This window comes from Phyllostomus hastatus, unplaced genomic scaffold, assembly GCF_019186645.2.
Source record: "Phyllostomus hastatus isolate PE091 unplaced genomic scaffold, TTU_PhHast_1.1 phas_scaffold_501, whole genome shotgun sequence".
Taxonomy (NCBI): domain Eukaryota; kingdom Metazoa; phylum Chordata; class Mammalia; order Chiroptera; family Phyllostomidae; genus Phyllostomus; species Phyllostomus hastatus.
Genome location: NW_025334033.1, coordinates 71644631 through 71656144, shown reverse-complemented (window position 1 = coordinate 71656144; position 11514 = coordinate 71644631). Strand labels below are relative to the sequence as shown.

The 11514-nt window shown below is 69.9% G+C and overlaps 1 protein-coding gene across 1 annotated transcript in view; it reads right to left on the bottom strand.

The window, feature by feature from the left end:
• Nucleotides 1-3913: 3913 nt before the first annotated feature.
• Nucleotides 3914-11514, bottom strand: part of TDRD9 (tudor domain containing 9) — a 51869-nt gene continuing 44268 nt past the window's right edge. Inside the window, exons 29-38 of the mRNA XM_045821971.1 lie at nt 11334-11423; nt 10677-10937; nt 9359-9514; nt 8805-8875; nt 8307-8416; nt 7795-7891; nt 6975-7113; nt 6184-6302; nt 5149-5221; nt 3914-4145 (exon numbers count right to left, since the gene is read on the bottom strand). Coding sequence (XP_045677927.1) covers nt 4044-4145; nt 5149-5221; nt 6184-6302; nt 6975-7113; nt 7795-7891; nt 8307-8416; nt 8805-8875; nt 9359-9514; nt 10677-10937; nt 11334-11423 — 1218 coding nt within the window. The 3' untranslated portion in view covers nt 3914-4043. The remainder of the gene's footprint in view (nt 4146-5148; nt 5222-6183; nt 6303-6974; nt 7114-7794; nt 7892-8306; nt 8417-8804; nt 8876-9358; nt 9515-10676; nt 10938-11333; nt 11424-11514) is intronic.

The window sequence follows — 11514 nt, the reverse complement described above, 5'->3', positions numbered from 1 at the left end:
AGCCTAGAAGCGCCCGGCTCCCTCCACCGGGTTTCCGCTCTCCAGCCGCGAGGGGCTTGGTTTGGCGTCTCCGTGGCTCCGATTCGGGCTCCGCTCCGGAAGCGTCTGTTGGCAGCCGGCTGTGCCCAGCGTTCCTGCCCCGGACTTGGGGGTGATGTACTGGGCGTGGCGCCAGGAGCACAGGCCACACAATCAAAAGTGGACAACTGGGGCATCAAACTTTATTTATTTTTTAAGAGTGTATTTATTTTTAGAGAGGGGACAGGAAGGAGAAAGAGGGAGAGTGACATCACTGTGTGACTGCCCTTCATGTGACCCCCCCCCCACTGGGGACCGTGGCCTGCAACCCAGGCATGTGCCCTGACTGGGAATCGAACCAGTGACCCTTTGTTTCACACGCAGCCCACACTCAATCCACTGAGCTATGCCAGCCAGGCAAACTTTTAAAATTTTGTGCATCCAGGACGCAACAGAGTGGGAAAAAATACTTAAAACGGTTTGAGACGGTAAATTCTGTGTTTCCCCACAGCAGGCAAGATGGACAAGACAGGTTCGACAAGGACTTGCATCCCGAGTGAACAAAGACCGCCCCCCCCAACTCCGCAGGACACGTGAGGTGCAGAGGACCCCCACCCCCGCTGCAGTGCCCTCTGCCGGCAAGGCCTGGCATTGCCCGCCCCCGGGGACGCAGCGGAGTCTGCAGGCTCCGCGCAACCAGGGGCCGCACAGGGTGGGCCGGGGGCGCAGTGGCAAGGCTGCCACTAGCAGGGAGCGGTCCACCCGTCACTTTGGAAGATGAGCTCGTTTCCTGTGGAGCTGCACCGCCCCCTACCGGCGGACCCAGAAATCCCGCCTCTCGGGCGCTACCGAGAGAAAATGCGTCTGTCCAGGCTTGCTCGCAGCAGCTCTGTTCACGGTGCGCAGACCGAGGGCCCGTGCGAAGCCCTTCGGCAGGAGGGCAGGGAGGGAACGAAGAAACCCGGCGTGCACCGAGGGCAGCTGGCGGGAAGGGGGACGTGCCGCGGGACCCTGTTCCCGTGCACGCGTGCGGCAGCGGGCACGAGCCCGCGGGGCGCGGGACCAGGACGCAGGCGCCCGGCGGGAACTGCCGCGCCCATGGACGCGGGCTGACGGCGGCGGCTGCGCGGCGTGGGTCCGCCGGGGCCCACCGAGCTGCGGTGCGGCCTTGTGCGTCACCTAGGCCTCACGCGACCGGAGAAGGGGAGAGAACCCCGATTTAGAGCTGCATGGAAAAGGAGGGGACCCAGGAAGACCTGCTGACGTCTCTGTTTTACATTAAAGTGAAAGTCGCTCTGGAATAAACCGCCAACCAGTAACATGCAAACACGTAAAACTCTCCAGATTGCTTATTAAAGTGCTTCTACAGGGATCCAAGTCCTGCCGTCAAAATTTCTCGTCAGTGTTTCCAACCCCCGCCCCCCCCCCCCCCCGCCCCCAGGTGTAACGTTTTCCCTACAAGCGGTGGCCTGCCTGCGAGCTGCAGGAGAAAACTCGGTTTTGCCGCGGAGCCGAGCCCTGCCGTTCCCAGGGACGCCCGCTGGGTGGCAGTGTGCCCCCGCCGCTGACGTCTCCCCGCCGACCGGGAAAGGGGCGCTCCCGCACTGGCACCGTCTGGGGAGCCGAGCGCGAGGAGCGCGTCCTGGAAGATGGCTTAAGCAGGGAACCGTTGCGGGGGAGACGCTCTGCAGGTTCGAGCTCCAGGTCTTCACAAGCACAGCCTCTAGGGTTCCCCTAAAGAACCCCCAGGGCGGTGTTGCTTCTGTTGGTAGTGACGTTTCTCTGCTTCACGGGAGCAGACCCTCCCCCGGGAACGCCCCGTGACAGCTTCCGCCACTCGAGGCGAGTGCAGAGCGCAACCCGGGGCACGCCCCACACCTCTGCACCCCTGCACCCGTCGTCAGTCTGTCCATCCGCCCGCCCGGGCGCGCCACAATCGGCCCCTGCGCTGGCGTCTGGGTCCTCACTTGCCGTGGTGGGACCGGGTGGGGGTCTTCTGTGAGCTGGCGCGGGGGGGGGGGGGGTCACCTTCACAGTAGAGAGCGGGGGTGGCCTGGAAACCGCCACGCTTCCTTCCCGAGGGAGCTCGACCCTCCGGGAGCCGAGCCGCGGCCCAGCTGCGCCGAGTTCAGGCAGGTGCCCTGAGCTCAGACACACCATCGGAGGGAGCCGTGTCCATCTGCCTGGGACCCCTCTCAGGACTTTCAGTGCCCCTTCTGCAACCCAGCAGCCAACTGAGCGTGTGTTCTCTTGCCTTCTGAAAAGTATACACTGTATCACCCTGGCTGGCTGGTGTGGCTCAGTGGACGGAATGCCTCCTGTGAACCAAAGGGTGGCTGGTTCGATTCCCAGTCAGGGCACACGCCTGGGTTGAGGGCCAGGCCCCCAGTAGGGGGTGTGCCAGAGGCAACCACACACAAACATTTCTCTCCCTTTCTCCCCCCCTTCCTCACTAAAATAAATAAAGTCTTTTAAAAAGTTTATACTGTATCAAACAGCAACCATGTTTTTGACTGCCTGTAACAGACCAAAAACAAAAAAAGGCTTTACAAAGGCAATTTCTCTCTCACACACAAGCCCCCCGTCCGGGGGCAGGCAGTCCGGGGATGGGCTGGCGGGTGGTGCTGTGGGTGAGGGGACCCCAATTCTGCCCCTGTGCCTGGGTGGCTCCCACCATCACACCCTCTCCAAGCTGAAGATGGCTGCAGAAGCTGGCTCTGTCTTCGGCTCGTGCCCAGGAGCCCTGCCGAAGCCAGGCGGGTGGGCGTGGGGCTGGGGCACTGACCCCACGTGCGCAGCCTCACACCTGCGTGTGATTTGGACGCCCCCGAGCCCTGGCCGACCCTCAGTCTCTCAGCAAAGGGGTGCTGGGACCATGTCCCGCTCCCTGCCCCCACCCCCCGTGGGGCCCCGAAACCCACGGATGCTCAGGCTGAGTCCGGCAGGGCTCGCAACCAGGCCTCGGCGCCCGCGGGCGTCCAACCACGGGCGAGGCACAGGTGCTGGTGTCCACGGGAAACCTGCACGTCTGCGGCCAGTGCAGGTTCCACCCGTGCCGCTCGGGGTCCACCGTGGCCCATCCCTGCAGAGGGTCCCCGAGACCGTGCAGACGAGGGGTGCGGCGGCAGGCCTGCCTGCGAGGCTGGCCCTCGGCAGGCATCAGGAGGGCTCCCACAAAGTCCCCGACGAGGTGGCTCCGTGTGCGTGGACTGTTCACGCCGACTGTGCAGTTTGAGCTGAGCCAGGGCCGGAACGCCAGCTGCCTGGACCTGCTGTGTGGGTCATGGGCGCGGCCCCCAGGAGCGTGCCCCTGCCCCCTGGCCCTCGCCCGGGGACCCCCACACTGACACCCCCGAGGTGGGGCCTCCGCCTGCCAGGCCCCCGGGGCAGCCGAGGCCGGAGCTGTCCCGGGGACCCCGGACCCCGTGTGTTGCGTGGGCCTCCTCGCCGTCTTGGCCTCTTCCGCCGCCCTGGTCCCCGGCTTTGCGCTCCCGCCAGGAGCGGCCGTGGGGGGGCCTCTCTGCTCCTCCACCGGGTGTGCCCATCTGGGCTCCCAGGGCAGCGCACACCCCAGCCCCGCGGCTCAGAACGGTCAGACACAGGAAGTGACGCTCTCGCTGCCCTTGCTACGTCACACTTTTATTGTCTCAACGGGCGCCCCAGCTGCCAGGCGGTCTCTCTGGTTCCCACACTGCGCACTGAGAACGCTAACGAGTAAAACCTAAAGCACACAAAACTGAACTTGGCTTGGCCAGAACTAGACCCCTTCCCGCGTGAGGAAAGAGCCAGAGAAGCCCCGTGGTTCCGCCTGGCAGAGCTGCCCCGGCGGCCAGTGAAGTCGCCGGCACCAAGAGTGCACGGGGGCGTGGCCCGGACGCCTGGGGCAGCTCGCGGCTCTGATCAGAGCGGCACTCGACACAGGGACCTTCCGCCCTGGAGGAGACCCGGCCTCCCGGCCCCTCCCAGCGAAGAAGGCCCTCGGTCCAGCCCCCGCCGGACCCCACAGTGGGGCCGCGGCGGCGGCGCTAGGGGCTGAGCACGACGGGCCGGTGCAGCTGGTAGAGCGCCGTGTTCCTCCCTCGGCCGCCCTCCCGCTCCGCCTGCTCCATGACCAGCTTGGGGTCCACCTGCGGGACGGGGGACGCGTCAGGCTCGGTGCCGGGTGGGGGACAAGACGCCCACAGGAGGCCCCGTGCCCCCGACGGACTGCAGGGCGCCTCCCCGCTCTCCCAGCATGGGCCGTCGGAGCTGACCGGCCGTCTCTGCGCTCGCCGCCCCCCCACACCCCCACGATCCCCGCTCAGCAGGCCCCACAGGGCTGGCCCTGCCTGCGGCCACCCCGCAGAGCTGCCACCGCCGAGCTGGCCCCAGGCTGGGTCCCGAGGGTGCCGAGGAGGGGAGCCAGCCCTGGGCCCGGAACGCGGGTGTGCCGCCGCGAGCACGGCTAGGAGGACACGCCCACCGAATGGCCGGAAGAGGAGAAAGGGCCGTCAGCGGCTTCATATCCGAGGCCGTCCCCGGGTCTAGAATTAAAGCTTAGGAGCCCCCCCACCCCACCCCACCCCACCCCACCCTTTCCCGGAAGTCACAGTTCACTCAGCCCTCAGGCCTCGGGGAGCAGGGGCGTGAGGGCACCCCAGGAGGCCCGGCCCCAGTCCACACTGCTGTGGGCTGACCCGCGCCCCCAGGCGCACAGGCCCAGGCTCCGGCCCCCACGGAGGTGCTGCCAGGAGGGGACCAGGGCCAGAGGAGGCTGTGAGGGGCCCTGTGCCGGGGGCGTGCCCTCTCAGGAGGGGGAGACGGGAGCTCCTCTCCCTGCCACAGCAGGCCCTCGGCCCAGCAGGAGCTGGCCCCCACCCCGCCGCTGCACAAGCCACCCGGTGGACACAGTGTCCTCGTGGCTGCCCTGCAGGCTGCACGGACAGCCAAGCGGGCCAGACGCCCTGCCTGCTGCACCCAGCCCCGCGGGGCCGCGGCGCAACGTGGGTGCGCTGTCCGCCACAGCCCGCCCGGTCCGCGCCCCCGCCCCCGCCGGTCCGCGCCCCCTCCCCCCCCCCCCGACGGCAGGGCCACCCGTCGACTCCCACGCCCCCCGCTCTCCGAGCCCCCTGCCGCCCGCGGCCCACTCACCTGGCCCCACTCATACGGCCTCTCGTGCCACCGGGGGGCAACTCTCTCCCTCGGCTTCAGCTGGCAGAACAGTCTGCGGTTTCAAGGAGTTACCTCGTCCCAGGGACGGGCTGGGAACTGGAAACCCTGGCCCCCGCGCACCGTGCCCCAGCCCTGCCGCCACCCTGGGTCCGCGCGGCCACAACACAGGGCAGCTGCGGCCAGAGGGCTCTTCCTCCCACCCGCACCCGCACCCGCCGTGGACGGTTCCGAGTCTCCCTCAGCTACCCAGAGGCCCCCATCCCGGGTCAGTGCTGGGGAGTGGAGTGGGGGCTCTGTGTCTCATCCGGGACAGCCCGGGCCGTCCGCCTCAGGCACACGCACCGACTGGGCCTGAGCACCCTCGGGTGCCGCGCGTCCACATGGTCTCACACAGAAGCACTTCCACGGAGGACGGCGGGGAGGGAAAACTCAGCGAGCCCTTCCCGCAGCGCCCGGACGGCTTCACACCCCGAACGCCATCCTCCAGCGCCCATGCCCCCGGGGCAGCCCACCCGGGGCGGGGCAGGAAGTCACCCCAACGTTGGGGCGCCTGCTCCCACTCGGCTCCGGTCCCTGAGGCTCAGGACCCAGCTGGGGGGGCGGGAGCTGCCTCGGGGAGCTGTGAGGCGACAGGTAGCAGGCCGGCGGGCCTGGGTGCCCTCTGGAGCCCCGTTCCCCGAGACCACGGGCCCTCCCCACCTCCTCTGAGCCGGCCAAGCTGGCCTGGGCTCCGGGCCCCAGACCCGGCTGAGCCTGGCCGTGAGGGACCCAACCAGGGGTGGAGGGTCCGGTGCTTGTTCCCAGCCTCCCTCCTGGGAGGCCAGGCGCCCAGCCTGCAGGCCCCACCCTCCCCGGCCCTACCAGTGGGCGCTGCCGTGCTCTCCACAAGGGTCCCTGTGCCCCGTTTTCCTCGAATCAGCCCTCGGGAGGGTGCCCCTGGAGCGCCTGCTCGGGGCCTGGGGCGTCCCTGCAGCGTCCGCCCCCGCCCCGGCCCCTCCGGCGCCACGCACTCACCCCAGGAGCTTCTGCCGGGCGCTGTCCTGCAGCTGCGCGACCCGCTCCGGCCCGAGGCACCGGGACCCATTCGGGCCGTCGCACACCAGCCTGTTGATCGCGGCCCTGAGGATGTTGATCTGCAACGGACGCCAGACGTGCGCTCAGGGCCCGCGGGCCACACGCCGCCCCACGGCCACACCACTCGGGAGCGCCTGGAGCTCCCGGCGCGGCGACACGGCCTCCGGGCGGGTCCCGGAGGCAACACGAGCCCGTCAGCCGCCCGCACACCTTCAGAGGCCGTGACAGGGGCGAGTTAAAACCAGCAAGACCGTTTCTGACTCTGCAGCCGGCACCCGCACCCCTCCCGAGCCTCTCCCTCAAACTGTGGCCTGGTCGGCCGTGGGCGCCCCCCCTCGCCGCGTGACGCCAGCAGGGGGCCCGAGGGGTGCCTCCCTCCAGGGCTCGCCAGGGCGACTCTGGTCCGAGCCTTCCCAGGGGAGCAGCACGGACAGACGCACGGACAGACAGACAGATGGACGGCCCCGGTTCCCCCCCACGTGAGCCAGCAGCACGCACTGCAGGCCGGCCCTGGACGGGGTCGGGGACGGGGTGAGAGGCCCACAGCCGTCCAGGCACTCGGTCCCTCGGCCAGGGGAGCTTGCTGTGCCTCCGTGAGAGGGGCCGCGCGGTGGCCACAAGCCCCCCAGGGTCCAGGGCACGTGCGCGCTGGTGGGCCGATGGGTGTCCAAGCAGCCACCCCGGACCCGGAGCGGGGAACGCCCGCCGCCCGGGGCACGCGGCGGCCTCACCTCCACGACGTCCTCCACGCTGAACCGCACGTCGAAGGCGAGCTCCATGTCGTGCTCCGGCAGGACGGGGGCGCCGGTGGCTGGGCTCCAGCCCAGGCCGCAGAGCACCCCCGTGTAGCTCTTCCCGGCACGGTCGACCCTGCACGGAGAGCGGGGGAGGGGCTGGCACGCCGGAGCCCGCCGGCCGCCCCTGCGAAGGGAGCGGAGCCGGCCGGGGCCCAGCAGCTCACCCCGCGTTGGCGACTTCTCGGCCGGTCAGTTCTGGGTCAGAGGTGACGGGCTGCGAGCGGCCGTGACGTGAGTGTGTGAGTGCTTCCGCCGCCCCGCCCCTGGGCCCGCCCTCCCGCGGCCGCAGACGCCACAACCTGAGGGCGTTTCTGGGCACGTGGCTCCCCCCGCCCCGAGCTCCCGCGGCTGCACACCCAGCAGGGGGCCCAGCGCTCGGCCAGAGCTCACCTGGCGTCTGAGTGCCCCACACGCACACGCACACACGGCGGCAGGCACCCCGTGCCCCGTCTCTCCAGGCATCCCCAGGCCCCCGCTCTCCGCCACCTGGCTGTGCCACCCCCCTCCCCGCCCGCCTCCCCAGCAAGCCCCACCCCGCCCGCCCCCTCCGGCCCACGACCCACAGCGGGCAGCAGCTCCCGCACCGTCTGCCCTGCTCAGGGCGCCTGCGGCGGCCTCTGGCACTGTGCACACCAGGCCCTCGGGCCAGGGCCCAACCCTGTCTCGGCCGGCTCCTGCACCGCGTGTCAAGCCCCGCGCTCCCGCCCCCGGTCCCCATCCCCCCGAGGAAGTCGTGCCGGCCCGCCGTGCGCACCGCAGCTCCATCACCGGGGCGAACAGCATGCTGAGCAGGGCCGGCAGCCCGGGCACGTGCGGCAGCAGGGAGGTCTCTCTCAGCAGCATGGTGGACCCTGCCAGACAGGAGGGCGGGGCCAGGTCCACAGGCAGCTCGCCCCGCGCAGGCCCCCACCCCTCAACCCCTCCCCCGCTGGCCTGGCCCCACACACGGCCCGACAGCAGGACGCCCCCTGCTGTCCGTGCCCACAGCGCCCTGCAGACAGAGGCACCCTCACCACGCTCAACCCCACGTCCGTCTCCCAGCTGTCCGGTCTGACCAGGAGCAAGAACTCGGGCTGGTGCCCCTCTGTAGCCCAGCGCGGTGGGGCGCGGGCACGAGGGAGCAAGGAGCCCGCTTCCGCAGGCTCACACCTGGCCCGGCCAGTCCTGCGGGAGGGACGCAGGGTGCCCGGGGACTGGGGCCGGGCGGGGCGGCGGGGGCGGGGAAGACCCTGCCCGAGCAGACAGACGGCCCCGCTCCCCGCTCACCGGTGGCGTTGACCGACAGGGACGCGGCCACCAGCATCCTCTGGTGGAGGTCCTCCGGGGTGTCGCTGATGGCCACCGAGTTGATGCTCTCCTTCTCAATCCACACACGCCTGCAAGGCGCCGGCGGAGAGGGCTGCGGTCCCCCAGGCTGCGTGTGACGCCCGCCACTCCCTGGCCGCCAGTCCCGGCGGCGTGCTGACAAGGCCCCAGGCTCCCCCTCCCCCAATCCTCCTCCCAGCGCGTGCTGGCCACCCCTGCACCCCAGGCAGGCCACCCGAGGGAGGGCAGAGGGGACCGGAGTGGTCCCCCCCACACAGGCCCTGAGGACCAGGAAGGGTGGAGAACAGAGGAGGGGTCCGGGAGGAAAGGCAATGGCCGTCGGACGGGGGAGGGGAGAAGCCGGCAGCAGCTGGAGAAGGCAGCATATGCGCCCACGGGCCCCAGCGCGAGGCTGGCTTCTGACGAGCCGCGCACCCCGGGAGCCCGCGTGGGCCGTACCTGAACTTGGAGACCCTGGTCAGGCTGTGGCACTTCAGCTCGTAGGGGTTGAAAGGCCCGTGCAGCACCGCCTGCGCACACACATGCCGGCGTCACCGGGGAGCGCGCACCACGCAACACGTGCAGAGCCCCAGAGCCGGCTGCCGTGCCCACGACGGGAAGGAGCCGCAGCTCATCCGCGGGCCCTGGAGACCCGGCGAGGACGTGGGCCTTGAAGAAGGGGCTTCTGCGGGACTGGCGGCCCACCAGCCTCTCCCCCCCCACAAGCCCCCCAGAGTCCCTGTCGGCCCCCGGGGTCCGTGGCCAGCCCCTGGGGGATGCGCCAGCCGGCGCCCCGCCCACACAGGCGGCTGGGGTGCGTGGGGGGGGCCGGGCCTGCACCGCCTCCGTCCCCGACACACAGGCCGGCCGCCCGAGCGCCTCTCCAGGACACACCCGGGGGCCTCTCCCCTCCCTCGGCCGTGGCCGCCCGGCCTGGGAGCCCGGCCCGGGGACCAGAGGTCGGCGCGAGTGCGGCCCGCACAGGCGTCAGCAGAGCGCGCTGAGGCCAGCACCTTGTGGCTCGGGGTCCCCAGCTTGTTGGACGAGAAGCTGTCCAGCAAGACCCGGATCAGGTGCTTCTCCCGGTCCATCCCCGGGGACGGCGCACACGCGTCAGCCACACCTCCTGCCGCTTTGGAAAACAGGCTCGTGAGGACTTCGTGGCTTTGCTGAAGAGAATAAGAAAAGTTCCTTTCACTGAAAAGAGCAAAACAAGACAAAAAAAAGAAAAGCAAGCCTCCCCAAGTGTCCGTCAGTGGATGAGTGGATAGAGCAACTGTGGGATGTTCACACCACAGGGCGCCACTCAGCCATCAAAAGACGACAGTTGGACTCTATGGGCAACACGGATGCACGTGAAGAATGCTGTTATGCTGAGTGAAACCCGCCAGTCGGGGAAACACAAACACCACGTGGGCTCCCCCACACGGGGGGTCTGACGGGCAGACTGAGCTGACAAGCGAGATGGAGACAGGATCGCGGCCGGGCAGCAGGTGACGGCTGCTCCAGAGCTGATGGAAGAGCGGGGGGAAGGGGGGACACAGAGGGACCGGGAGAAGGGAAAAAAAGGACTCGTGGGCTCGGACAGCCGTGTGGGGACTGCGGGCGGGGGAAGGGCGCAGGAGGACCAGACGGTAGCGGAACAGAGCACAAGGAACACGTCCAACAACCGCACTGAAAGCCCTTCCCTCCGAAGTAACCAAGCGTTCCTCGGGTGCGGCCTCCTCCCCAGCTGGCCTCCGGGGACTCGGGTGTCAGGAGACGGGTCTGTCAGGCGCGTCTGGGGTTCCAGCGGAAGTCGGACGGGCGCCCCGAGGGCTCCCCTCACTGCCTTCAGCGCCTCTCGGCCGTCGGGGAACCGGGCGTGAGGACCGTTCCCAGGAACTTTCATGAACATGCCCAGCTTCACCCGGGGACCGTCCCCTGGACCCGGAGGTGCGCCCCCTCGTGGGAACACCACTCAGCCGCGACCTCGTTCGCCTGCCCACCCGCCGAGCCCGGCCCACCCCCACCGCCGGCCCTCGAGGCCTCAGGAGCAGCGTCTCCAAGCTGCAGACCAAACGACGACGCAGCTGCGGAGGGATGCTGAAAGCAGCGGCTCACACACACTTAGAGACGTCTGAGGCGCCCGTAGCAGATCTTTCCTTACTTACCCTGGGGAGCCAGAGCTGCGAACGCCTCAAAAACGCCTCCCCCCAAAGGAGACCATTTTCACATCGAATCTCCTCCATCACAAGGAAAAACAGCTTCCTGACACCGGGAATGCAGCTCTCCCGGCCCCCCTCCCCGTGTCAGGCCCCCCCCCACCGCACTGGGGGCCCCCCCGCGCACCCGGGACTCATAGCACTCCTCCGCCAGCTCGGCATGGCCCTCGTCGATGAGCACGTCCCTGACGTTGGTGACCTCCTGCGGCCCCGAGGGCAGGAGCACGTCCACGTGCAGCACGCTGTGCACCACGGAGAAGACCTTGACCAGCAGCGCGCGGCCGCTGACCAGGGCGGCGAAGCGCCGGCCCGCCCCGCTGCTCCAGTGCTCCCCGCACACCAGCGACCGGGCCGAGGGGCGCAGCCTGCAGACCCTGAACTCCAGCGCCTGCGGGCAGAGGGCGGGGCACGCCGGTCCGCGCAGGCGCCACAGCCAGGCGGGCCGCCCTGCCCTCCCCAGCGCGCCCGCCCCACTGCGGCCCGCGGGGGCTGCTGGGGGAGCTGGGGGTGGGGGGCACCTGCGGCTGCCCCCAGCAACCCCGCCCCGCCCTCGCTCGAAGGGGAGGCTCCGAGGCCCTGAGGCTCAGACCCACCCCGAGCCCGTCTGCTTCCACGGGTCCCCGCTCACCCCAGCACCGCGCTGGCGGAAGCACCTCCGGCAGTGCCAGTTTTGGAGAAGAGCGGGCACCCAACCTGGCGGGCGTGGCAGACAAGCCCCCAGCCACCAGGACCAGCCCGCGCCGCGCCCACGCCACACGGAGCCCCCCGGCCGCCGCCGCCGCACCTGGAAGGGGAGCTCGAGCAGGTGGCTGGGCACCTCCATCAGAAGGCGCAGGTCCACGCGGGCCTTGTTCCCGTAGTCCACGAAGAACACCTGGCGGGGGGGCGGGGCCGTGTCGGCGGAGGCGGCGCCGCGTCGGCGGAGGCGGCGCCGCCGCTGCAGGTCACGGAGGGGCGGGTCTCCC